This window comes from Crocodylus siamensis, chromosome 1 (genome assembly GCF_052110815.1).
Source record: "Crocodylus siamensis isolate JL-2025a chromosome 1, ASM5211081v1, whole genome shotgun sequence".
In the NCBI taxonomy this organism is placed as follows: Eukaryota; Metazoa; Chordata; order Crocodylia; family Crocodylidae; genus Crocodylus; species Crocodylus siamensis.
In genome coordinates, this window is record NC_143395.1 from 101,437,590 (window position 1) to 101,464,948 (window position 27,359).

General features: G+C 46.1%; 1 protein-coding gene across 1 annotated transcript in view; it reads right to left on the minus strand.

The window, feature by feature from the left end:
- The window catches only part of ARHGAP18 (Rho GTPase activating protein 18), a 162,783-nt gene extending 136,781 nt beyond the window's left edge, over nt 1–26,002 (minus strand). The window contains exon 1 of the mRNA XM_090038910.1: nt 25,801–26,002. Within this exon, the coding sequence (XP_089895036.1) occupies nt 25,801–25,844 (44 nt within the window). The 5' untranslated portion in view covers nt 25,845–26,002. The remainder of the gene's footprint in view (nt 1–25,800) is intronic.
- Between the last annotated feature and the right edge of the window lie 1,357 nt (nt 26,003–27,359).

Sequence of the window (27,359 nt, forward strand, 5' to 3'; positions counted from 1 at the left end):
AAGCAATTCTACAGTTGCATCCTCTGTAGCTGTAACATTTTAAACACAGAATTAGCATTGTCGGCATACTTATCTACAGAGCACAGGCCTTTCTCTAAACTGTAAGCCAAGTTTTTAGCTCATGGCGAGTTTTCAATGTTATCTCAATTTCAGTGAATTCTGTATTAGCACAATAACTGTGCCTTTAACTTTGAACACAGAAGTCAGGAAATTCTGCTATATTTTATGTGCTGCTTGCAAATGTAAATCTCAGAAATGTTAATGGGCAAACAAAGACAGCTAGTGACAAAATGTCTTATTAATTTCTGACTGATGTTTGGTCCTTTGATACATTTAACAGAACACTGTTAAAGGAATACAGATCTCAAATATGCTTTGATAAATTGAAAGGTATAAATGTCATGGACAGCATTTCATTCACCACTTTCTAAATATATAAATTATTATAACTATACAAGCTGAAAGCCATAAAACATTTTTGATTAGTTTTATTGCAAAAGTATTTAATTAAATACAGGATTTTTAGTTATCCTCTGACCAAATCTTCTAACGGAATCAAAACTTCTCACCCTCAAAAAGGCTATGTAAAGCTGTCCATGTGTAAACACAGGCTTAGGAATATAAATACATATTTTGTCAAAACTCTGACTTGTTTATAGTCATAGAATAAGAGGGCCCTTGTACACATGACTAAGGGCTCTCCTCCATGGAAGGAAATTGCCCTTTTTAGTGATTTAATTGTCCTTTTTAATGATTTAATTGTTTAACAGTGTACACGTTCAGCAGCACGTTACAATTAAATTTCATAACAGTGTACATGTTTGCCAGTGTATTTCAATTTAAATTACTTTTTTCACATAGAAAACTAAAACACATCCCATGTATTTTGGTTTGCTATGTAACAAATTACAGCAATATTCCTCATGTGTACAAAGGCCCTATCCAGAGAACAGAGATAGTGCTCTGTGCACCACCCCTGTCACCTTCTCCAGCTGCCAGCACACCCAGCCACCCTCCTGCCACCTTCCCAGGGCAGCCAGTCCATTCCTATGAGGTCCCAGGCGGCAGGAAGGCAGTGGGAAACCCACCAAGCCCAGGCTTCCAGCAGCCCAGGCACTGTTGGATCCTGCAGGTGCTCCCTGCGAGCCGGGGCTGTACCTGTGTAGCTACCACCCTACCCGGGTAGCCCCAGGGGGCACCGCCACCATGGAGGGAAGCACCAGGTTCCCTCTGCAGCTATTCACACAATTTTGCTCTCGTGTGAAGAGAGCCATTGTCAGGGACAGGTATGAATATATCTACTAAAATAGCACCACCATATGAAATGGTTTGCTATGCTACATTTTTTTGCATTAATATCTCCACTATGCATCCATAGTTCTTCTAAAATGCAACTTTTTTTTCTTCTAGAAATGAATTGGAAGTTCATTCCCCAAGACCATTCTGGTCTTTGCCTCTGCTGATACTGGTGACAACTATCTTATTCATCTACTCAAAGCAGTCTTTTCAAAACTAAAGGACAAAATTGTGGCTGCCATCATGCAGGTGTGCTAAGAAAGGGAGGAAGCAGAATAAGACTGTTTTGCCTTAGTGCTTCCATTTAGGATTTGGCAACCTGCTGTCCCTGACTGCAGAAAGACTACTGTGCATGGGCGTCTCAGCCAGGCTTGATCACAGTCCTGCTGCTATCAGCAAGTATTGAAAACAATGTAGTTAAAAGGAGTGTAACAGCTGCTGCTGAGCATCATTTCACTGAATCTTTAGGCTTACCAATCACCATTCCTGGTAAAACAGCGCTAGCCATTGTTGCACGCACAAGACTTTTACTCATCTTCTATGTATCTGAGGCCCAAGCATGCTTAGTATGTGATCCAGGATAAAGGAATAGGCTATAACTTTACTTTTACACAAGGCTGGTTTTGTGAAGGGCAGATATGAATCTGGCAGATAGCTATCATAACTGTTTCTTGCTTTTATTAGTGTCAATAAAGATCATGTAGGTATTCTGAAGTCAAAGTATCTCAATTGCAATTAAGTTGCCCAAATGAAAGAAGCCACCTTGAGGCAGTATAATCATTAATCACAGTGCCAAGGATCTTCCTTTGACTCTGAGGTTCTAACCTTGAAAGTGGTATTATCATTTGCACCTGAAATCTGCCACCTCATTCTTCCTTCTGTCAATATACTTATTCCAGCTTTTGACCCCTTGGCCTAGACCAAATACACAAAAAATCCTTAAACAGCAAAAGGGTTCTCTCTGCAGGCCAATTTCTGTCAATCCAGTCATGCCTCACTATTTTTCTAAGAACTACAAACTTTTGGTAATGGAGAAAACATGGGTCTTTTTATTTAATAATTGTTATTAAAGAGCATCTCAAACCTCCAAAATCAAAAGGAGTGTCTCTGGCATTATTCTACCTGAGATTAATTTGTGATTTAAAAACACGGAGTCTATAACCATGCACACTAAATACGTGCACAACTATTCTTGATCTGACCCAAGAGGTGGAGAAGTGATACTATGAAACACAATCATGCATACTAAATATAATTAAGACATGTCCTGAAGGTGAACTATAGGCAGAAAGGAAGTAGAGGAGACAGATAAAGAGGTGCCATCTCCTCCTCCAGCTCCAGGTCAGGATATTACATTCTCTGGAGCTTCCAGAGACTCTATAACCTTCTACATTTGCCCTCCATCAAGCATGCAAATAAGCAAGTGGTATGATATGTAGTTTCACTGCAGTGCTTATTTTGAATCCTTCATGTGACCTATTAGCCCATAGTTCTTCTGCAATTGTTTTGGATTCTGTTGTGCTGCATGGCAGATTCTTAATTCTAGCACTTGAAAAAAGCTTGGTGTCAAACCACATCCTGTTCGGGGAGGGGGGTGTTTCTGAAACATATGCTAGTATGGTCTTATTTGTTTATACAGAAACTGAGACTTTGCTGTGAAAAGTAAGCCTATAGCATTCAACAGATTAGTGCTGTTATACATAAATACTGTTATAATTAAAATATTAAATAAGCAGCGGCCACTAAAGCTTGCTAGGGTGCAGGTGTTTTTTTCCTGCATTTTCCATTTAATTACATGGGGAATAGTTGTCAGCAGCTGGTAATATGAACAACAGTTGGAAAGGAGAGATTACAGCATTCAATTTATCTTTATCCTATTATTAATATTAGCATTAATAGAGACTTATTCCTTGCATCAAAAATGACTAATAGGCTTGAGTTTCTGACATCTTAACAAAGGAATCTAAATTCTGTTGTTAACTCTGTTAACAGGTGAAATCATGTTTCATTTAGTAAATATGGGGCACATACATAGCTTATAGGCTTCTCACATTTTGTTTTCAAAAACCAACAAGATACATGGCAACCCACAGCTAAAACAGTAGAAATAATTATGAGAACGTAACTCTAAAACACTCTGAGAAAACACAACACATGAATGCCTACGTACTGCACTTCAATCCATTACACATAGGTCAACATGATTTCCTAAGTTAACCAGTTTTAGTGTAAGACAGAAGTCAGTAGTCAGTCATTTTAAAGCAATGTTTCTTCAGACACACCTGTTCTCCATCTACAGCACATCTCTTTTGATTTTTAATCAAAAGCCTTTAGGGTAAAGGAATAGCTATACTGCAATGCATTTGTTAATTAGTACAATCCAGTATAACTCAGTATATTTTATTACTAATTTTAAAGCATATGCTATATTAGCTGATGTCACCATTGTATCTAGCAAAAGTTGATTTTCCTTTAAAAGACCATTATTAATGTGGGAAGATTTCTCTATTATTATTCAGATACTTTCTGATACCGGTTTATATTTTGCTTCAAGGATTCCAATGTCAAGAGATGTCACTGAACAAAAAGGAGAGCGTATCTCTGGCACTGCAGGGAAAAAGCCAGCAACAAACTTGTTACCATAGGTAGACCAAAGGGTTATCACATAAATCAATCCTTGTGTTATAGTTAAAAATGATCCTTTAACTGATCTGACTGTTTTTCCACATTAAGTCTATTTCTTAAATTTGTGGGGACAGGTGGCAATCCTTAAAGGTTACCGGAGGTATGAAATATTATATCGTATGTGTATAATTACAATTAAGTATGGGGTATTTAATTCCCTTAGAACGTGTTCTTTTCTCTATGACTATGGAATGCAGTGTGATACTAAAACCAGGTCTAATTGCACCTAATATCATAATGGCACAAAGCAACAGTTCACTAGGACCATATGATCCTCTCTCTGCTGGGAGGAGCAGAAAGGAAGAAAGATGATTTAAACATAAATATTTCTACAGGAGCAGATGTGAAAAATCAGTAGCTTTTCAGCATGTAGCTCACCTACTTTTGGCAGCCCCTCAAAATGAATTAGGGGTAATTCTTAAGCAAAAGATACCCCAATTCATTCACATGGGAAGGATGGAGGTTCATATGGTCTGAAGGGCTGAGACTGGCTCCAACACACACTTCTGTGCTGGCTGGTTAGAGTTTGTTAAAACATTAACTTCTGCTCTGCCATGTATATCTTCCCCTATCTGCACCTACCTATGCAGAAGGATGTGTATAAGAGCACACAGAGAAATGTGTAGCCAGACTACACCACAGGGATGCACACCCTCAATGAAAGCTTAAGGCTTCTTTTCAGTGTGAATCTCAAGATTAGTTGAGTATTTGCTGGAAACTCTACAAGATGACCCTCACAAGATTTCTTAGATTCTCAGTCCTCCTTCTGTAACATTTTGATATGGTCTACAAAGTGCTTCCCCAAAAAAGTTCTCTCGAGCATTGTAATAACACAGCTTTATGAAAGCAAATAAATAAAGAACTAGAAAATGGGGCATGTAGTCAATATAGCAGCTTATAGGAAAACTCTCCTTTTATTAAAAAGTGGCCATAAGAGGTAGATACTCTAGAATCAATTTAAGTAATTTCTGATCATTAGGGTTATGAACATCATACTAAAATACTAAGTTTAATTGCTGAAGTACGAAGTAGTGTCTAAAATTTCCTTTTCAATAGTTTTTCTTATCCATAACAATCAGCACCCTTGGGCCAGGTACAGACATTACATGTTTACTGGTGGTGGTGGTGTCTGTTCTTCAAATTTGAAGATGACCATGACATCACAGGCTGGGTTGGTTTCTGTGAACATCTGAATAGCTGATCAGGCCAGCTGTGCTTTGAACTGAGCAAGAGATGCAGCTTTGGGTTGCTTGATCAACAGCGGACATGCTGCTGTTGCGAAGATTTACAGTGTTTGAGCTTCTGCACTGCCTCAACAGGTCTTCTCTGCTCATAGGCGGTAGCTCCAGTGTGGAAGAGGCTTTGCTAGGTAGAATGATCATGAGCGACATCTTCCTAAGACTTCGGGTCAATGTTGAAATGTTTCAAGGATGAGTTGAGGGAGTCCTTGAAACATTATTTCTGGCCTCCCTGAGAGTGCTTTCCATCCTTTAGCTCACCATAAAAGATCTTTGGCAGTCACTCATCTGACATCCTGGTGACATGGCCTGCCCATCTAATCTGTGATTTCATCAACACTGTGTGGATGCTTGGAATGCCTGCCCGAGTAAATACCTCAGTGTCTGGGACCTTGTCTTGCCATCTGATTGTCATCAGTTTCCTCACACAGTCCATGTCAAAGTGGTTCAGCTTCATAGCATGGTGTCTGTACACTGTACAGATTTCACATGCATACATCAGGATTGGCAATACAATGGCTTTGTAGACCTTCAGTTTTGTATCTTGACTGACACCTCTGCACTCCAATACATTTGCATGTAGTCTGCCAAAGTGTACGTTGCTTAAGCAATTCTCGCATTGCTTCCATCATCGATGTGAGCTGCACATGACAGTGCACTGCCACAATAGGTAGGAGTACACCAATAAAGATCTTCTTGACGGATCCGATAGCTGATTATTAACCAGCCATATTGGCTGATACCGATCCGATAGGCAATTTACAGGAATGCAGCCCGGCAACTTGGAAAGCAGCATCATGCTGGTATGTCTATGGGGAGTAAGGGGCATGGGGGAGGGAAGGGATGTTGGGGATGCAGCTCCTTCCCAGCAGTGGGGATTGGGCTGGGCTCAGGGCAGGCAGCAGTGGTGGTGCTGGAAAGGGTGGGTATGGGGGGGGGTTAGGTGAATTTGGGGGGAGGGAAGCTATAGTCCCCCAAGCCTTAGGGCACTCCAGTCTGCTGCCTTTCCCTTGGGAGCCCTGCACTGGCTGTGCATCCCTTGCCCGCCCCATAGTGCAAGGTTCCCAAGAGAAAGGCAGAAAAGTGGAGTATCTTGAGCAGGGGCAGTGTTAGAAGGGGTTTGGGGAAATATAGCCACTCCAAAAGTCACCCCTTGCCCCCCCATAACCGCCCCTCACAACACCACTGCTGCTACCCACCCCACACAACTGAGCCCACTCCATCCCTACCTGCCCTGAACCCAGCCCCACCCCAGTCTCCTAGCTGGGAAGAGGCTGGAGCAGCCCCTATCCCCAAGCCTGCAGCAGACAGCCCACCCTCACCCCGTGCACAAATTTGGGGGGGACATGCCCCACATGCCTCCCCCAGTGGTGTGTGCAGTGGAAAGGAAACACCCCCCTCCCGCCCTCCATGCCACCTGGACGAGCTGCCCATGGCTCTGTCCCACACTCCACCTGGGGTGCCATTCACTGCCCTTGCTGGGCAGCACCCGCCCCTGCCCCACTCCCTCCCTCACCGTGGGGCTCGATATGCCCCCATATCCCTTCTCTCCCCCATGCTTCTTCCCTCCCACAGACTTACCAGTAACATGCTGCTCTCCAAGCTGCCAGGCTGCATTCCTAGCCACCTGCTTACTGCGCTGCGGCCATGCACCTGCACACAGCATTTATCAGTGACATTATCAGTCAAAAAAGCCAGTTGCCAATAATGTTAATTTTCCTGTTATTGGTGCTAATCCAATATGTGACCAATATACCAATGCACCTATAGAGATAAGTGAGCTTTAGGGCTGTGTGAAGCTTCGGTAGCTGATTCAATTCAGAGGAGATTCAGCCTGATTCAGCGGCCGAATCACCAAATCCAAATCAGATTGGGAGACACATTAAAATGTCGAAATTGAATCAGAAGCATCTAAATCTATTCAGAAAAGATTCAGAAAGATTCAGAGATTCAGAAGGAAGGTTTTTAGGAAACATAAACTGAGAAGAGGGAGGGGGAAAAGATGAGGAAAGACTGCTCTGATATTGACATCTGTAGCTGGCCAGTGACTGTGATCTTTCCCTGAGTTCCCTTCTAATCACAGTGCTCTGGGAGAGGGACGTAGAAACAACATATAAGGATCAGCATCCCCCTTAACAAAATAGAGTGGGATACCATCTCCCAGATCTTTGTGGTCCTCAAGCCATTCCTTGAGGCCACCAAGAGCCTGAGCACTGGTGATGCCCTCCTTAGCCAGGTGATCCCCATAATGAAGGAGTTTGAGAATCAAATGGAGAAGTTCCAGGGGATCAGTGTTCCTGGCTGAAGCAAGCTGCTTTCACCAGAGGTGCAGGCACTGGTGAAGTGGCTGAAGGACAGCATCAAAATATAGCTAGATCCATTGTCGTCCAGTATGGTTCATGTGCTGGCAGGCTGATGTGACCCAAGGATGAAGGGGAGCATCTGCAGCAGCAAAACCCTTTATCACTAGATGGAGGTGCTGGTGAACAGTCAGGGAGGCAGAAGGGCAGAGAGAAGGGGATGTGGAAAAGGGGGATCCACCTTCCTGTGCCAGCACTCCAACCACTAGCCAATCTCCTCCACCACAGCCACTGCCAATGTTGGGATCCAAAAGCACCATCTGGCAGGTAGCGCAGAGGTCTTGGTGGCTACCTATCTTGCCAAGGACATGGAGCCATTGCACTGCAACCCCTTGGTCTATTGGGCAACCCGCAACCAGGTGAGGCAGGATCTGGCCACAGTTGCCTGGGAACATCTGTCCTGTCCACCGACCAGTGTTTCAAGCAAGAGGGTGTTCAGCATTGCTGGTAATGTTGTGACACCCCACTGCATGTCCTCGGATTCTGGTTTGCTGAAGCAGCTAGTGTTCCTGAAGATAAACCTCCTGCTGTTGGGGTTCCCCAGGCTCCACGTGTAAATGGAGTGAGTGCCACCCTCCTCACTCTGCACCTATTTGCTTTTTTTATTTGCTCTGAGAACCATTTAATGCCCTGCTCTCAGAGCTGGAGGCAGCAGTTTAGTTTATCACCAGCCAGCAGGTTAAGAACATCTCCCTACTGAGCTCCTGTGTCAGGGAGAACTTGGAGGCATGGACTGGGTCTATGGGGAAGAAGGAGGCCCCAGGTCCTGGGCATGACCTAAAACTGCACCCTGCCAGGGTAGGGAGGCCTGGTGGGATTGCTGGTGGCACAGCAGCCCCAGGAAATGCCAGGACCATGAGCCTCTCTGATGAAAGGCAGGTAGGAGGCACCTGATAACCTCCAGCCACCACACGCATGCACAGTCTATAAGATCTTTGAGAGGCCTGAGGCTTATTGGTTGCAGTGGAGTTGTGTGAATGAGAACAGGCAGGAGGTTCAGATCGACCTGAGGTACCCTCGACTGGTCTGTACTGGGGCCAGGACCCAAATGGGAGTCAAAGGGCCAGAGGCCCACCATGAGGAATACTCACAGCAAGAGGCTCAGGATTCCAACTGGCCTGAAGGCAGGGCCAGGGCCTAAGAGGGAGCCAAAGGTCCCAGGGAGGAGACCACTGCTGGAGGTGGTGAAGGATGCAATCTACGAGGTATGGGCTGCAGTGTAGGGAAGGTACACAGCTGCGGAACTGATGTCACCCCTAGACATCAGGGGCCTAAATGGGCAGCCTCCCACCTGGGTAACAGCTGAATCAGTTTTCTATCAAGACATGGCAGGCTAAAGATGGGCGGGTGGTTGGCCCAGAAACAGGTGGGCTGGCCAAGATCTAACCCGCACCGGGAAGGCCCACTGTTACAGGCTACCATAACTCCGGCATTCATCCTACTCTGCTTTAACACACCCAAGGCAGACAAGGTTCTTTGGGTCAATTGGATATCTTTTATTAGACCAGCCAGATAGTTGGAGAAATATATCTTAGCAAGCTTTCAGGTTTAAAAACCTTTGTCAGGCTGAGGAAGTATCTGCAGGTGGTATGTGCTCTTCCTGAATGGAATGAACAGTAAAAAAGCCAGAAACTGGTATGCATGCAAGAAAGCCACTCAGTGAAAATGTAAATTGAGGCATCAAGGGGTGAGAGACAGGCTGCGGCGGGGTGGGAAGGAGTGGGATGTAGCAGGTAAAAGTGGAGAGGTACCTGGGGAGTCAGATGTCAGGCAGGTTATAGTGTGTCGTAAACTCAATGTCTATAATGAGTCCATGAGTTTTTGTATCTAGGAGGTTGATGAAGTGAAGTTCATAGACTTGTCTGTGAAAAGGGCAAATGTGTTTGCTAGAAGTCTATCACTCTGCTGTTTCTTCTTATTAAATATATATCAAATGATAGAACTTAGGATAGAAGTTCAATCACCAACTCTAAAAGATATAGAGATGTTTCTTATTTGCTGCCTAATCAGCAAGCAATTATTTTAAGATTAATACTCAAAATATCAGAGCCCAACCTGCTCTCCATTTGTACACGCATATGATTTGCAGGTGCAATTTTTGTTCACTATCAGCAGCTTATCTAAATCAAGTGTTGCATATTGTATAATGGTTTATATACATCAGGTATAATTATTTCTGTTTTTGGAGTGCATGAGCATAAATTTACAATCATGTTGCTTTTGCCTGCATAAAGCAAATTTAAAGTTTGCTTTTGGTCAGTATTCAAGTAGCTGACTTCCTATACCATTTGACTGTTTTTGTGTCATCATTTGCTGAACAAAAACTGAGCCATCCATTTATTTCCAGGACATCTGGTCTATTTATAGCAGATAGGAACTGAAACTCTTTCCCCCAATTATCACAAATTTGATTATATGTCATTTATGTATTTAAACACCTTTTTTTCCAATATTAGGTCCAACTTAATAAAAGCATAAGTTTAAAAAGTTTTGCCAAGTACTTTCAATAGTGATACAATGCATTTGTTCTCAAGAACTTCAAAAATGAAAATTTATAATTTCTCATAGTCAAAGGTCTAATAGCCACCATCCCTCTGTGTTTTCCTTAGTGAAATATCTGGCAAGAATCAAAGAGGGTTTTTTATTCTGGTTTCCCTGTGCCAGCTGTACCACTTTATGATTTTTTTTCTGTTTGATTTAACAGTGTCTGCAGAATGTCTTTTTAAATTTCATGTTTGACTCCCACACTCAAAAGAGTTGAATGTTTATTTGCAGCATCAGTGATTCCTGTGCCAAAAAATATTGTTCCAGTCATTCAAATGTATTCATGCTAGTTGAAGCTTTTCCAAAAATGCTTTTTTTCTCCTCTCCCTACTCATTCATTTCACATACAATTTTTTTGGCAATTAATAGTGTTCTATAAGATGAGTATCATTGCCATCTCACAGTATCAAAACGACATTTTACTCGCCAGTCATCTCAATACAGCTAAGAAGACAACAATTATTTTCATTTTCCAAACCCATTACAACAAATGATAAAATGGAGCTACTATGGATGTACATGAATAATAAACTTGATGAACCTAAGAGGACACAGCACCCTCTTAAAGCAAAAGTACTTAATGCTGTTCCATCTATCAGGCCAGTACTATTACAATTTAACTGTAGCTCTTTCGTTCTATATTTCACAAGTCTTTTCTGTAGTTGTCTTACACCACAGTTCCAGGCCTAATGCACCCATTCAGCACCTACTGCTAGATTCTGATACAATGTATACTGGCATGCCTTGTCTCCAACAGGATGCTTTTAGGACAAAGCATAAAAGGAAAATCTGGACCTCTGGAAAGGGTCATGAGAACAGATCTTGCTGGTATCATAGCTTCTGGTAGAGGAACCTGTATAGTGTTGGGATGAGGGTGATGAGAGAAGGGTGTAGAAAGAGGGGCTATGGGGCAAGTTACTGATCTGACTCTCATCCTTTTTTTTTTTTGAGGATTGCTCAGTATTGTCCGTAGAATCACAGCTATGTCAAGCACAGAGCTGACCTTAAGGGTGTGCAGGGCCCAGGTCACATCAGCCTATGTGAGGCCTGTGAGGGAGGGGAGAAGAGAGGGTAGCAAGCAGCCGGAGCGCAAAGCTGGCAGCGCATGGCGGCTGCACAGAGTGGTGGTGCGGGGTCTGGGGCGGTCACCCTGATTCACCCCTCTCCCCTCCAAGAGACGGCTCTGGTCAATCATCCCAACTGTAGAAATGACAGTGAATAAAACAGATTTAGAGAAAGAAAGAGCTGGGTCCAAAACAGGCTGGCCAGTAACCAGAAATGTATTGAATTTTTAACCCCCAAACTGATGTGTCATCTCTTTCTTTTTTTATTTCAAACTTTTTTAGAAGCAGTGGCTTTTATTGCATGGCTAACCCCATTCCCCTTGTGCTGGATGTCTTCCTGTTGAACTTGCCTCCAAATCTGGTACCCACTATTTGTCTACCCTTGCATTCTGTTTTTAGGCCTTGGGGGTGGGCATTTTTAATTAGCAACCATTTCTCTTCTTCCATTGCTTGTTAGCCTTCTCACTTGGGAATAATATCTTTTACTAGGCCTGTAACTATGCCCTTTGCTAAACTGTCTATTTCTTGTGGTAACGTTGCCCTGACCTGCCTGTCAGTTATTCCACAAAACAAATCCGTTTCTAATTAGTCCATTTGCTAGCTGTTCAAATTCACATGACCTAGTTTTATTGACTAACTCCACAACATAGTGGAGTTCTAGTGAGATCCCTTGGCAGCTGCTTTCTCATAAAGAAAGCACTGTCTTCCCAAGTGATATTCCTGCATGGAATATTCCTGCACAGATTTTTGAATGACGTTGTCCAGCAGCTTGCCGTACACTTGAAGTTCCCATCTGTAAATCTTCAAGGCCTCAAGGCCTACCTAATGCAACTGTGTAAAAAACTGAACCTCTGGAATTCTCTACACACCCTTCACTCTCAAAAGCGCTTTGGAAGTAATGTAACCATCCTTGCCAAGCTTCAGATAGCATCATTGTCTCAGTGTTTTTGTCAAAAATTAGAGGGGGAGGGAGGGTGTGGTCCTTACACAGAATATTAGCAAATGAACTTTACTTCCTAGCAGCATTAGAGTGACACAAATCAGTCCTACAAAAACGTTAAATCTGTATCTCCTCAGTTAAGTAGCCAGTGACTCTAGTTAATCTACTGCAGCAAGAAACAAGCAAGAAAAATAAAGGCATACCTTAAAAAAAGGGAAATGTCAGGCTTTCAGTTTTCTACCATAGACCATTATAGTGGGGATACTTTGTCAATGAAGATATGAATCAAGGTAGAAGGAAGACTAGCAGGACAGAAAAAGTGAATGAGTAATGATGTGTCCATGTCAGAAACTGGGTGGAGTTGCTGGTGATGGGAATGGTTTGACTGAGCAGGATGGATAGCTCATAGTTTTGTGCAGGGTGAAAATGAGTGAAACAGGTAAGTGTAACTATGAGTGCCTACAGATGGTTAGTAGGCCTGTGTGAAGCGGCTAGTATTTGCTTCAGATTCGGCCAATTCAGGGGACAGTGATTCGATTTGGTGATCCCGAATCAATTTGGCTGAATCTGATATGGAGATTCAGCTGCTGCCAAATCTCTAAATCTCCAAATCAGCCAGGCCCGTCCCCCCCGCCCCCCAGCCCAGCAATAGCTGCCCCACTCACCCCAGCTCCCAGCACTTTGGGGAAAAAAGCCCTGACTCAGCAGGTGCTGCCAGGCAGGGAGAAGGGGTGATCCCCACTGCCCCACACTGAGTGAAGGGCTCTGTATAAGCCTCCTGACCCCACCCCATCCCAGCCCTCCATGGCTGCCCCACCCACTGAGGCTCTGGCCCTTTAAGAAAAAAAATTGAAAAACCCCCACACTCACTGTTCGTGTATGGTGGGGGGGGGGCGATCCCCACTGCCCCCTGCTCCCCCTGCTACATGGGGGGCTCTTCCTCAAGCCTCCCAAAGCCCTGAGGCCGCTGCAGGAGCAATGAATCCTGGGGCTTTTCTAGGTTTTTTTTTAAAGGAATGGAGCTGGCCTGGGCGAGGCACTTGTGGGGGGACTGGGGGAGCAAGGGGAGGTTGGGGGCTCATGCAGAGCCCCCCATGTGGTATGGGGCAGTGGGGGGCAGCAAGGATCATCCCCCTCACCCAGCAGCACCCGGTGAGCACCGGCGCGGGGTTTAAAGCTCTGGGAGCTGGGGTGAGTGGGGCACCTGTGAGGAGGCTGGGGGAGCAGGTGGGGGTTGGGAGGACCAGGGGAGGGGGGGTCATGGGGGCTGGCAGGGGTCCCCTGATGGTCCCTTCCCCCAGCCCTAGTACTTACCAGCTCAGAGTCGGCTGCAGCTCCCTGCTGCAGCCACCAGGGACTGCCAGAATCATCAAAGCTCTCCAAATCTTATCCAATGTTTTGGAGACCTTTAAATTGATTCGGACCTTTAAATTGGTCCCCTGATTTGATTCAGATTCGGAAATTCAGCCACCGAATCAAGCCAGATCTCTTCCAAATCGAATCACCACCTCGCACAGGCCTAATGTTTACAGCCCATGCTCTAACTTGTGGCATTTTACACAAAGTGCCATGAGTTAGAGCCTCACGTCCTCCCTGTATTCCAGCTACCCAACAAGACATTCACCTGTTGGGTCAGGGAGGGGAATCAAGCTTGCCTGCACCAGCCTTGGCCAGCAGTCACAGATGCTCCAGCAGCCTCTAAGGAGACTGCTGAACTGCCCCTCCTCACGGCCCTTTCCCCCCACCAGCTCTGGGGCTATCAGCAGGGGAGGGGAAAGAAGCAGCATGGAGTTGCCAGCTGTGGAGAGCAGAGTGGGACAAAGACCCCTTGCCTTGCAGACCCTCCCAGCTACCCAGCTTGTGGGGAAGCTGGATTGGGCCTATGAGACAAGGGGGCTCCTTTCTACTCTGCCACCGCCCCCAACTCTGGCCATAACAGCTGGCAGCTGCTGCTGCTGCTATCAAGAGGCCCAGGCAGGTGGTAGGGGAAGGAAGCACCCCATCACCTTGCAAACCCAGCCCAGATCCCCCCAATACCTCATCTGAGGGGTGCCCTGGAAGCAAGGGGGCTCTGTTCCACCCCGCTGCCTCCCACCCCTCCAGCTCCGGCCAGGCAAAGCCTAGCCAGCAGCTCCCTGCTGCATCCTCCCCATCTCACTCTCTCTCCCTTCCCCTCCCTCCCTCCTCTGCTGACAGCCCCACAAAGGTGCTAAAAATTAACCCTTGAGGATTCACAAATTCTCCGAGGCACTCTGTTCTATAGTGCCTTCAGTGAATAGCTGATTTGACAAGGGGTAATTCTTCACGTGAACAGCCATTTAAAAATGCTCTGCAGCCATACATGTATGTTATGTCATGGCTGTACGGTGGGGCCCAATTGCGCTAAAAATGTAACTTGTGTAAGTGCGCTATTTGGGAACAAGGAGTGGTAAAAATGGTCCATTAGTATATATAGGAGAACTAAAAGAATGTTGTGGATGAACAGAACTGATCCAGTGAGGTGAAGAAAAAACTATTTTGATGGGTTGTATCCTTTCCTCCATCAGCCCACTGATGGAAGCACCATATTGAAGTAAGCGTGGCAGGACCGCTTTGGAACTTACTGCTAGCCTCACTCATCCTTTGGCCCTTGAGCTGCCTCAGTCTATGTCACTTCACCAGGAATTATCTGGTAAGACATACTGTAGTATACTATATTTGTAGAATACTACAAATTGAAGAAGTAAAGGAAACAACTTAGACACCAAAAACACTTAGGACTAGATAGAGGAGAAAAAACAGGCAGCGAAACAGCAGAAGTGAAGAGAAAGAATGGTGAAAAACTGTAATGGAGAGTTTCCCATTTTAAAATTTGTGCCAGGCCATGTGGATCTTGGGAACAACCGTCTTTCTGTCATTTGAATAGCTTGCTGGTGCTAAACAGTTTTTTCAGCTAGGCCTTGTGTAGATAAAACGACAGGCATGTATGCACGACACTTTAAAGAGGCTAAATGCTTTTGCACCCTTTAATGGTGTTGGTGTTTGCATGCCTCAGTGGCGTATTGCGTATTAATTCTAGACACCATAGGAAAATTCATCAGCGTAATGCGCCTTAAATGACTTGGGGCACAGCACACTAAAACTCCTTCAAGCAGTTTTAGTTTGCTGGCCCTATGGCAACGGAGCGAAACATCAGGCTCCGTGCAGCTCCACGGCTCTGTAAGAAGCCCTACAGGCAGCCTGACAGAAGCCCGGGAAAGCAGGCTCTGCACAAGAAAAGTGGCCAGCGCCCCAAGCCTGCCTGCCTGCTTGAGCTGCGCGGGGGCCTGCTGCTCTCCTACACAGTTCCCCTGGGACTGCCCAAGCTGGGTGCCTGTGGGCAGGTGCTGCCTGGGGTAAGAGGGCCACAGCTGCCACTGAAGGAAGCACCAGCCCCCGCCCCCCCGGGGCCGTTCCACCCATTGGCAGCTCTCCCCTTCCCTCCCCTTCCCACCAGAGGCAGGTAAGTCAACGGGGGGGGGGGGGGGGGGGGGGGGCGTGTACGATACGCGGGGGTTTCATAGTTTCATAGTTTCTAGGGTCGGAAGGGACCTGAGTAGATCATCTAGTCTGACCCCCTGCCATGGCAGGAAAGAGTACTGGGGTCAAACGACCCCGGCAAGGTGTACATCTAGCCTCCTCTTAAAAACCCCCAGGGTAGGAGCCTGCACCACTTCTCTTGGAAGTTGGTTCCAGATTCTAGCCGCCCTGACCGTGAAGTAGTGCTTCCTGATATCTAGCCTAAATCTACCCTCCACCAGCTTGTGACCATTATTCCTGATCACTCCTGGTAGTGCCTGAGAGAACAGTGACTCCCCCAATGCCTGCTGATCCCCTCTGACTAGTTTATAACAGGCCACTAGATCCCCCCTCAGCCTTCTCTTTTGGAGGCTGAACAGGTTCAGGTCCCGTAGCCTCTCCTCGTAGGGCCTGCCCTGCTGTCCCCTGATCATGCGAGTGGCCCTCCTCTGGACCCTCTCCATGCTGTCTACATCCCTCTTGAAGTGCGGCACCCAGAACTGGATGCAGTACTCCAACTGCGGCCTGACCAGTGCCACATAGAGGGGGAGAATCACCTCCTTGGACCTGCTCGAGATGCATCTGTGGATGCATGACAAGGTACGGTTGGCCTTCCTGACTGCCTCCCCACACTGCCGGCCCACGTTCATCTTGCAGTCAATGATGACTCCAAGATCCTTTTCCGCCTCCATGCTGACAAGGGGGGAGTTCCCCAACCGGTTGTTCCTCCCCAGGTGCATCACCTTGCACTTGTCTGTGCTGAATCCCATCCTATTCACATCCGCCCACCCTTGTAGCCTGTCTAGGTCTGATTGAAACCTGATGCTTCCTTCTAGTGTACCAACATCCCCCCACATCTTAGTGTCATCAGCAGATTTGAACAGGGTGCTTTTTACCCCCTCATCCAAATCACTGATGAAGATGTTGAACAGTGCGGGCCCGAGGACCGAGCCCTGCGGAACCCCACTGCCCACGTCCTTCCAGGTTGAGAAGGACCCATCCACTACCACCCTCTGGGTGCGGCCCTCCAGCCAGTTGGTGACCCATTTGACTGTGTGGGTGTCGACACCACAGTCCCCCAGTTTCTTGATGAGAACGGGGTGAGAGACAGTGTCGAAAGCCTTCCGGAAGTCCAGGAAGACTGTGTCCACTGCTACCCCTGCTTCTAATGATTTGGTGATCTGATTGTAAAAGGCCACCAGGTTGGTCTGACAGGACCTGCCACTGATAAACCCGTGTTGGTTGCCCCTAAGCATGTAGTCCCCAGCTGGCCCCTCGTGGATGTGTGCCATAATAATTTTCTCAAACAGCTTGCCTAGGATCGAGGTAAGACTAACTGGCCTATAATTTCCTGGGTCCTCCTTCTTCCCCTTTTTGAAGATGGGAACGTTGGCCCTCTTCCAGTCCTCCGGCACCACACCAGAGCACCATGAGTGCTCATAAAGCCGTGCCAGGGGTCCTGCAATGACCTCGGCCAATTTCTTTAGATCTCTAGGGTGGAGATCATCTGGACCGGCTGACTTGAATATGTCCAGTCCCTCCAGAAGTTCCCTAACTAGTTCCTCACTAACCCTTGGCCCAGGTGTGCCTCCCCTGGGGCCCGAGGGGGGCCCAGCAGGGAGGTGACTGTTCTGGTCCCTACTTAGGAAGACGGAGGCAAAGAAATCATTAAACGTGTTAGCTTTGTCGTCTGGTGTGACAACCAAATTTCCCAACGTGTCCTGCAGGGGCCCCACATTACCTTGGCCTTCCTCTCTGCCTTGGCCTTCCTGACTGCCCCCCTACATCCCCGAGTGACTGAAGTATAGTCGTCCCTGGTGATGTCCCCTTCTTTCCATTGGGTGTACGCCACCCTTTTAGCAAGGAGACATTCCTGGATGCTTTTGGTGAGCCATGGAGGCTTGTATGCCCTCCTGCTCCCTTTGATCCTCGTTGGGATTACCTTCCTTTGGGCTTGGAGGATCGTCTCCTTAAGGAGCGACCACTCTCCTTGGACACCTGGTTCCTCTCCGCTCTGGGACCTCAGCACTTCCCCAACTATCGTCCTTAGCTCATTGAAGTTTGCCCTCCTGAAATCTAGGGCTGCTGCCTTACTGCAGGCCTTTGCCACCTTGTGCTGGATGGTGAATTCCAGCAGGCAATGATCACTGTTGCCCAGGTGGTCAAGCACCCGCAGCCTCCTCACCAGGTCATCACCCATGGCCAGCACTAGGTCCAACAAGGCGTCCCCCCTGGTGGGGCTGTGCACCTCCTGGGTTAGATGGAGGTCCTGCACTCTGTCTAAGAACCTACATGAGTGATCAGACCTGGCTGACTGCTCTTCCCAGCAGATGTCCGGGAAGTTCAGGTCCCCCATGACTACCACATTCTTAGACTTTGCTACCTCAGTGAGCTGACCTAAGAATTCCTGGTCAAGCTCTTCCCCCTGGTTGGGAGGTCTGTAGTAGACCCCCACCGTTAAATCTCTTTCCCCTCGACTGCCTTGTACTTTAACCCAAAGCACTTCAGAGTGCCCTTCCTCTGACTCCTTGTTAATTGACGAGGATGTGTATTCCTCTTTGATATAGAGTGCCACGCCCCCACCTCTCCTTCCTGTCCTGTCCCTCCTGTACAGCCTATAGCCCTTGACATTCATCGCCCAGTCATGCGTTAAACATGACATTTACAACCCAGTCATGGGTTAAACATCCCTAACTTGAAGCATTGTTTTTTAAAACCCACCGCTTCAATTTAGGCCCCCTGTTTTGTCTACACATGCCCCTGGTGTATCTCTCCCTGATGGAGAGGCCTCCAATCTTTTTTTTGTTAGTGTACCTTACACCTGTTCAAGTCAAATTTTATTTGTCTGTATGCTGCTCACTCTCACAAAACATTTACCCTATGGGGAGACCCTTGCAATCCTTTGTACTGTTTGAAACAATGCCACCAGCAAACTATGCCACCAGCAGACTATTCAAATGATAGGAAGAGAGATGTTCCCATGATTCATGGGGCCTGGGGCAACTTTAAAAAATGGGACATTCTCCTTTTCAGTTTTTTACCGTTAGTTCTCTTTTCTCATTCTATCTCTTTTCACCCATGCTGTTTGTTTTTTGACCACTCCATGACAAAAAGCATAGCCTCAGCAGTAGCTGTTTCAATTAACAGTCATGCTGCATTTGCTACAGCCACTTCATAATATTTTTAAACCGCTCTATAAGAAAAGATAATTAATTTTTAAAAATGCTAACTTGACATTAACCTATTTCAAGTCTTACTATCTATTCATTTTTACCAACTCGTTTGTACCCCCGCCTCTTAATTTTTTTCAAAAACTTCCCCCCAAAAAACCTTCCATAAATCCTACCTGCACTATAATTTTTAAACATGACAGCTCATGGTTTAGTCTGGCATAGTGAAGGGTAGCACCAGACACAATCACATGACTTTATACTTTCCCAATATAAAACTGGGTGGAAATGTCTTTGGTAACATCTCATAGCTATTCTCCCCATGAAAGCTGTCTTGTGTTTACAGGCTTACCATGTCTTTGTCTTCTGTCTGCTTAGTGTTTCTTGGTGTTGTGACTTGGGGCTGTTCTAACTGCCTCTGTCTCCTTTGTTTGTTGTTCTCTTTGTCACTGCACATCTGTTTTGGTTTGTTTAATTATATGTTATATTTGTACATGATTAATGATTTCTGTTTATTCTATCAGTAAAAAATGAAAAAAATAAAACATATGAAACTTTTCACTGGTTCTGCAATTTATTGTTTTTTCTAACAGCCAATTTTCATACCACTGTACTATTAACTTAATTAGTATAGAATCTAGCCCAGTATGAAATAATAGATCCAACCAGCTATATAAGGCATGTATCTACCAAATGCTGTATGACTTTTCTTTTCCTATGGCAAACAAGTAACTATATGTATTTGGCTTCATCAGGGGTTTTTATTTTTTAGACCAGCGGCAAAACATCAAGCAGTACCATGTTGTTCTTGCAAGTAACACTTTTGGGTTCCTATTTCACACAATACCCTGAGGAAAGGTCCTTTTTAAGGGTGCTGCATAATATTAGTGCTAAGTGCAAACAGCTACAAGTGATTCAGAAGATAAACCTGAAGATTTCAAATAGGAATCCGAAAACATTTTGACCTGTGGTGTTGAGTTCTTTTCCACATAAGAATTTATTTGTTGTTTTTCTGCAGTCTAAAAATCAAGTGAAAGCTAAGTTCCAACATTTTCTAAACGGTGTCTTGATTCTAAAAAAGACTGAGAACCATTGGGTTAGACACTCTAGACAGAAGAAATGGGTTAGGGACACAAGTTACACATAAACCATTTTAAGTGATCAGAAACTGGTTTAAATCTGTAACAAAGCAGATGTTCATTTCACATAAACCAGTTCCAAAATGGCTGAAACTGGTTTAAGATAAATCTGGTTGAATGTAGTATCAGACTTAACTGATTTGGGTCAAACTGGGTTATGGAACTTCTGTCCCAGATCCCTTCCTGCTTCAAGTTAAATCACAGTCCCCCAGCATCCCAGCATTCCTAGATGGAGCAGTGAGGGCTGGCTGAAAAGTGGCTGGGGTGGAAAACCCAGCTGCGGACACAGCCCTGCCTGCCAGGTGAGGGCAGAGCAGCCCCTGACAGACTTATCCCCGACTGGAGTGGAGGGGGCATGGGTGTGGGCCAGCAGGCTCAGGCAGTGGTGAGGGAGGGGGGGTTTAAACCCCCTCCATGGCCCACCAGACCCCAGCCAGGTCTGCATGGGAGGAGCTGTGAATTTTCTGCCCCCCATCCCGCTCACTGTTCGAGTGGGGAAGACAGCAGCCCCTGCCAGGGTTTTCTCCTTCTCTCCCTGCTCAAACACAGACCAGGGAGTAAGGCCACACCCTGGCAGCAGCTGGCACGGTGAGATGGGGAAGCAGGGTTTAATCTCCCCCCCTTCTGTCTCCCACTGGCATGGGAACCCAGCCAGGGTCTGCCTGGCAGGGCACAGAAGCCCCTCTCAGGCTTTCCCCATAACTATGTCAGAGGGGACCACGGCCAGACCCTGGCCCCTGGCTGAAACACTGATGTGAAGGAGGGGGAGAAAGAGAGGTTTAATCCCCCCTCCATTCCCTCTCCCACTAGTTGGGGTCCTATGCTGGTGGGAGAGGAGAGGGAGTGGGGTTTCTCCCCCTTCGCTTCAGGCTGCCAGCCTGGGCCAGCACCTAGCCATCCCCCCCACTCCTGCTGCTCAAGCAGCGAGCAGGGGGGAAAAGCCTGGGACGGGCTGCTGGACCCCTGCCAGACAGATGCTGGCTAGGGTCCCATGCCAGTGGGCGAGGGGACAGAGGGAATAAACTGTCTCCCTCCCCGCTTCGCCTCAGCGTGCCAGCCGGGAGCTGGGGTCTGACCATGCCCCCTCTGCTGGAGCAGTGAGCGGGGGTGGGAAAAGCCTGGCAAGGGCTGCTTCCCTCCTCTCCCTCCAGGCACACCCTGGCTCGGGACCTTGCAAGCCAGGGTGGGGATTTAAATCCCTCCCCAATCATACTCAGTGGCCTGCTGGGACCTGGCCACACCCCACCTTTGAGCTCAGCTTCCCTCCAGCCTTCTGGCCACTGCCCAAGGGAAGGGAGGGTTCACTCTAGCGCCCCCTGGCTTCTAGCCTGAGCCACTGAAGGCACGTGGCTGCCTTTCCAGAATCAAAAGTGAATGTCTATTCACTTGCTTCTCAGTTCAATCTACGTAGGTTAGACTAATTTGCAAAAATTGTATTGACTCAGGCTCGAGCTTTTTGAATGTCTGTACTTAGCTAAGAAAAACAAATCCTTGCACCATATATAATATAATCTATGTATAAGACAAGACAACAATGAGATACAGAGAGAAGCACAGGGGGAAAATGAAACAATGCTGATCAGCATAATGGCTCAACAGCTAGCTTCCTATTCTGGGAATTTCTTGCAAATAAGCTTTCAACTATCTATTCTCATTTGTATGAAAAGACTTCAGGTTGCCCAGATTTTGGATGGACACATGCCCATGATCAGTCTTTCACTGTGGCTCATAAACTCCTTTTTCTCAATTTAGATAATCTTACATTTATGAATGCCATCTCTTATTGTTTTACTTTACTCTGAGTTCATAGTAACATAGTATAAGTGCACTTTGGAGCACTGATTCAAATGAACTTTGATTATAGGAGCATAAAAATAAAACATCCCACATTTATGATTATAAAATGAAAGTTTCCTCTGTAACTTTTATAGGAAAGAAATAGTAATTCAGTGGTGGCCCAATCATAAGTCTCTATTTGGATGGTTACTTACAAGATGCCAGGTGACCATAAACATCACCGGCACCATCATATTTAATCATGCCAGCTCCTGGTTTAGTCTGGCATGGTTAAGTACCTCCATGTCCTGTCACTTTTTGAAGTGTACATGGGACATCAAAGTTTAGCACTACATTCGGAAATCAGATTACAGTTTAACTCTACATGTAATTAGGGCAGGTGCTTTGGTGCCTGAATACTTTAACCTATCACGTTACGAGTCAAAGATCTGTATCTGTTGCTCTATATTGATTCAGGGACATACCTTTTATTTATCTACTTGTTTTCAGATATCGCCACCTTCTGCTGCTCCAAGAATGCAAGATCCTTTCCTCTAGCCTTGACAAACTCAATTATAGACTTCTATTCATTCAGAATGCTGCGGTAATGGTCATGTCCTTAGCCCCTCAATTTGGACATGTCACCCCTCTTTTCCCTTCCCACCCATTCCTCTTCCTCTGTCACACCAAATACAATAAACTCATCTTCACTTTCCATACCCTCCTTGACCTATCCATACCCTAGTGATCTTTCATCATTCAGTGGCAAAAGGTTCTTTTATGTCCAGTCAGCCCATGATGTCAATCTCCATCACCCATTTGCTAAATTTTCAAATAAATACTTTTATGCTTTTTGCCATGCTGCACCTTAGGTTTGGTAAGAGCTCCCTGTTAAATATCTGCAAAGTAACTTTGTAGCCCTTTAAGCCTCATTCTGTGATGCCTACAAAAACCTTGACAGCAGTTAGACTGCTGGTGTTTTATGGTGACTGCCTACCATGCCAACTAATGCTGTCTTACTATTTCCTAGTTTTCCCTAATCTGCCTATCTCTATCCATCTGTTATCTTTTGTCTCCCTCTTAGATCTGGGGTGTCCAACTGGTGGTGCACATGTCCTATGTGGCTCCTGACTCCTGCAGGGTTAACTGAGGCCAGAACACACTTCAGTGTTCAAGGCATGGAGCACTGGCACAGTGCAGCAGGAGGGTGCCTGCCATGTGTTGCAGCAATGGGAATGTTCCTGCAGCACAGCACAGCACAGCATGTGGCCCAGGCAGCATGTAGCCCAGGGGAGGTGCAGCCTGCATGGTATATAGCCAAGGGGCATTTGGTCCCCAGTCATCCAGAAACTGGACAGTCCTGACTTAGATCATAACCTCTTTGAAGCAAAGACAATTTTTTTGATCTGCTTCCAGCCCAATGTGTTCCTGGGCCCCGACTAGAACTCTGAGGCACTATGGCAGAAATCAATCAATGCAGAAGCCACAGAAGGCCTATATTGCAGAAAAAATGAGATTCAAAGGGGCCACATGGAATAATTTGATACATCCAAACTCTACAGGGACCCATTCCACTGGAGTGTGATGTTCTGGGGCATGGTGGTTCAGGTCAGGGCATGATAAATGAGTCTGTGAATTTTACAAAGCCTCTGGCCCACAGATGTATTTACTAGAGGACTAGGCACATAAAGCTGTGATTCCTGACTATAATCTATAGAATGTACCAATTTGATTAAACTGGAACGATATATTTGATGAAGCCTATACAACTGAATGTGCTTTGGTCTGTGTCTGGGCAAGTATAAGTGTATGAATATCATAGGTTAGTGTCAAATTGGACATGGGCACATACAAGACAAGCCATTTCCTTGCACAAATACCAGTCAAGTAGAAGCAGAGAGTGTAGTGTGCCTTCAAAAGTATATGCATAATTGTGTATTTCTATCTTGAAAATTTGCGTACCAAGTTGTATTATGCTATCTACATTCCTAAATCTATTTTAGGGAAACATTCTGGGCCATTTTATTTATATAAATTGTCCTGTTTTATATAAAAATGGGCCAAAATTTTTCCCTAAAATATTTAGGAGTGTACATAGCATTATACAAATGTGTACACAGATTTCAAAAATAGAAATGCAGAATTATGCATATGGCGATTTACTACTTACTACATCTATTTGATATCTATTACACAGGGATAACAATACCAGTTTCAAAGGGTATTGTGAGGATTGATTACTTATACATTTTATGGAGCCACACAATGTTACAAAAAATCAACAAGACAGTTTTAAACTTCTCAAAATAAACAGTTTTTGTTGCATCAAAATAGGTCAGATGAAAACAAATTGTGTAAAAGACAATTCTCCTTGAGAATACTGTGCACATAGTTATTTAGGGCTCAGAAACTTAAGCGGAAATTGGAGCCAATTATTATCGTTCAGAAGAATTCCAGTACCCCATGGGAAGTTCACAGGATCAGTTTTAAAAAGTTATCCACATTTGGCCTTTCACTAAAATGAAGTTAAATTTCACTTACCAATAAAATGAAGTTAAATTACACTCATCTATAATCCATGTAAGATTACCATCAATATTTTAAAGAAAAACTATAAACAAGAATGATTTAGGATTCAAGCCTTTGACTGTAACTGTGTGTAACTCATATTAAATATTCAGTTATTTTTCATTTAGTCCTTGTAGCATGATTTTTATAAGAGGAAATAATTAGTTCAATAATGCCAGTATATAGTTCATCTTTCAAGTTTCAAATGTTATACTGCATTTATCGTGGATTACTAACCAAACATGTGCTTCTTGGAAAATATTGTTTCTTTCTATTTTCTTTCCGTGAATGGATAATTTGAACATTATCTTATATGAGAGGTTGTCAGATGACACCTCACAGTAAGCATATGCAACCCTATATCACTGTACTCAACCCTGTATAACTGCAGCCCTATATAACTGCATCCTGTCCAAGGGATGCAACAAGATTTATATTCATATGTCAGATTCTAAAGAGATTTTGTCAAGGAGAAAAAAAAGAACCTAGTTTAGCAATGTTGTCTCTCATTGGCTGTGTTAAAGACAAAATATGTAAACTTATGTTACCACCTACACTGGTACCGTACTATACTAACAACAGATTATCAAGATATAAAACAACAGCTACCAGGTTTTTTAAGAAAATCTTTTTCAAACCTAGAGTTTCTTCTTTTGATGTCATTAGTTGAGTTTTTAATACCCTGCTGCAGCCCAAGATCTTATAATACTACTACTAATAATATACTCAAATAATTGACTCTGTATTGGGAGGGGTTCCCCCCCTTTTAAATCCATGCCCTTTCACAGGATCAGGATAACTAAGATGGGAACCTGCCTTGGGTTTGTTGGGTTTCATTAAAAAGAAGATGAAATCTGGGAAAGTTGCAGTCGGGGTTGTAGGTAGGAGCAAGCCACGCATCTTGAGAATGACACGGATCACGTTGTGCTCGCATTTGCTCATACAAGGGCTGTGTCTCATTTGTTCCCTGGGAGTTGGGGGGGGTGGGGGGGAGGGAAAAAGGGAGATGGTGTATGTGCACGCATGTGTGTGTGTGTGTGTGTCTGGAGGAGAGGGAGATGGTAATAATGGTGTATGTGTGTGTTTGTGCATTTGTCTCGGGGTGGGAGAGGAAGATGGTGATCATGGTGTGTGTCTGTCTGCGGGAGAGTGAGATGGTGATGTGGGGTGGGGGGTGAGAGAGAAAAGATGATGATCGTGGGGGGTGGTGTCTGAGAGGAATTGTGATTGTGGTGTATGTGTCTGAGAGAGAGGGGGGTGATGACCATGGGGGGGGGGTGTCTGAGTGAGATTGTGGTGATTATGGTGTGTGTGAGAGAGAGAGACGGAAGGAGACGGTCATGGTGTGTGTGTGTGCCTGTGGAGAGGGAAGGGATGATCTTGGTGTGTGTGCGCCTGGGGGAGAGGGACGCAGGCAGGCGGCGCCCGTGGCTGTCCGTGCGTGTGTCCGTATGCACCCGCCCGCGGGCCGGGGGCCCCTTACCTGAGGTGCAGGTAATGCACCAGCCGGGCTACCACGGTCACCATCCTGCCGGGCTCCAGCCCGCTGCGGCGCGACGACAGCCCGGCCCGGCTCCCGGCGGCGGCGGCGGCGGCGGCTCGGGCTGGGGCTGGGGCTGCAGCGCGGTGCCCCGCGCGGGCCGATCAGCGCCGCCGAGCCCGGCTCATCCCGGCCCGCGGCTGCAGCGGGGCGGAGCAGGTGCCTCTCCCCGCCCGCGGCGCCCCCGCGCCCGCTGCCCGCCTGGCACCGCCGCGCCCGGGGCAGCCGGGCAGGGCGCCGGAGCCGCCCTTCACCGCTGTCTCGCCCGGGCGCCGGTGCCCGCAGAGGGTCAGGGCCCCCCTCCTCCCCCCACACACTCTTATTATATTACCCCTTATGTAAAAGTACGTCTGTGTTACAGCCTGCTTCCCTTCCTGACGATCCCCAGAGAGAAGCAAAAAGTCTTAGTAAGCAGCCGGGCCAGCAGATGGAGGCAAGTGATTATCCCCTTGCTCTGTCCTGGGGAGGCCACAGCTGGAGCCCTGTGTCCCGACGACCCCCTCTCCCGCCCCCCCCACACACACTCCAGAAATGATTTTTTTTTGTTGCAAAAATATTTATTTCCATATATATATAGAGAGAGAACTATATTATTTATTTCCATGTATAGAAAGAGAGCGAGAGAGAGGTGTAGATATAGCTATAACGATAATATTTCCATATATATATATATAGAGAGAGAGAGAGGTAGATATAGATATAACTATATTATTTCCATATATATATAGAGAGAGAGAGAGATTTAGATATAACTTTATCTCTAGCACTCTGCCAAGGGGCTCTTGTGGTTCACTTTGGCAGATCAAAGCACACTTTGACAGTTAAACCAGTAAATGATGTGGACAAGTTGGAGGGAGTCCAGTGGAGGGCAACGAAAATGGCTAAGGGCCTGGGACCCACGGGCTCAGTCTCCTGTGTCACAGAGCCGCAGAGGGTGGCAGCTGGAAGGCAGAGTTTGCTTTGCATATTGGCTTCTCTGCTACCGCTTCTCACCCTGTTGTGGGCCAAGATGAAGACTGATATGGATTTAAATGGCATTGTGTAGTGGAGGGTGCACCCCTGCCCAGTGCACTGTGAGTCTTGTAATTAGTTTCCTACTGGCCAGCTTCCAGTGGGAAGTTGTCCGCTACATGCAGAGCCAACCTCAGGAGGGTGCAGCTCATGGGGCAAATCAGCCTTTGCAGGGCCACGCCCTAGCTCCAATCCCACCCACCTGGGACCTGAAGAAGCTGTCGCCACCACCGGCGGCAGCAGCAGGGGAGGAGCAGGATGGAGGGGGTAGTGGGAGGCTGGATACAGAGCCACTGCTCCACCCAGCTCTGCAAGGCTCCCCAAAGTGCAGGGTCTGGGGAAGTTGCCCCAATTCACATACCCCTGGGGATGGTCCTGGCTACACACCTACTTTATGGAAATAGAAGACTCCTCCCTAGCTTGCTCCTATGGCCGTTGGCTAAGGGCAAGTGAGACTCAGGGACATCTTGCAGGCTTGGGTCTGCACATAG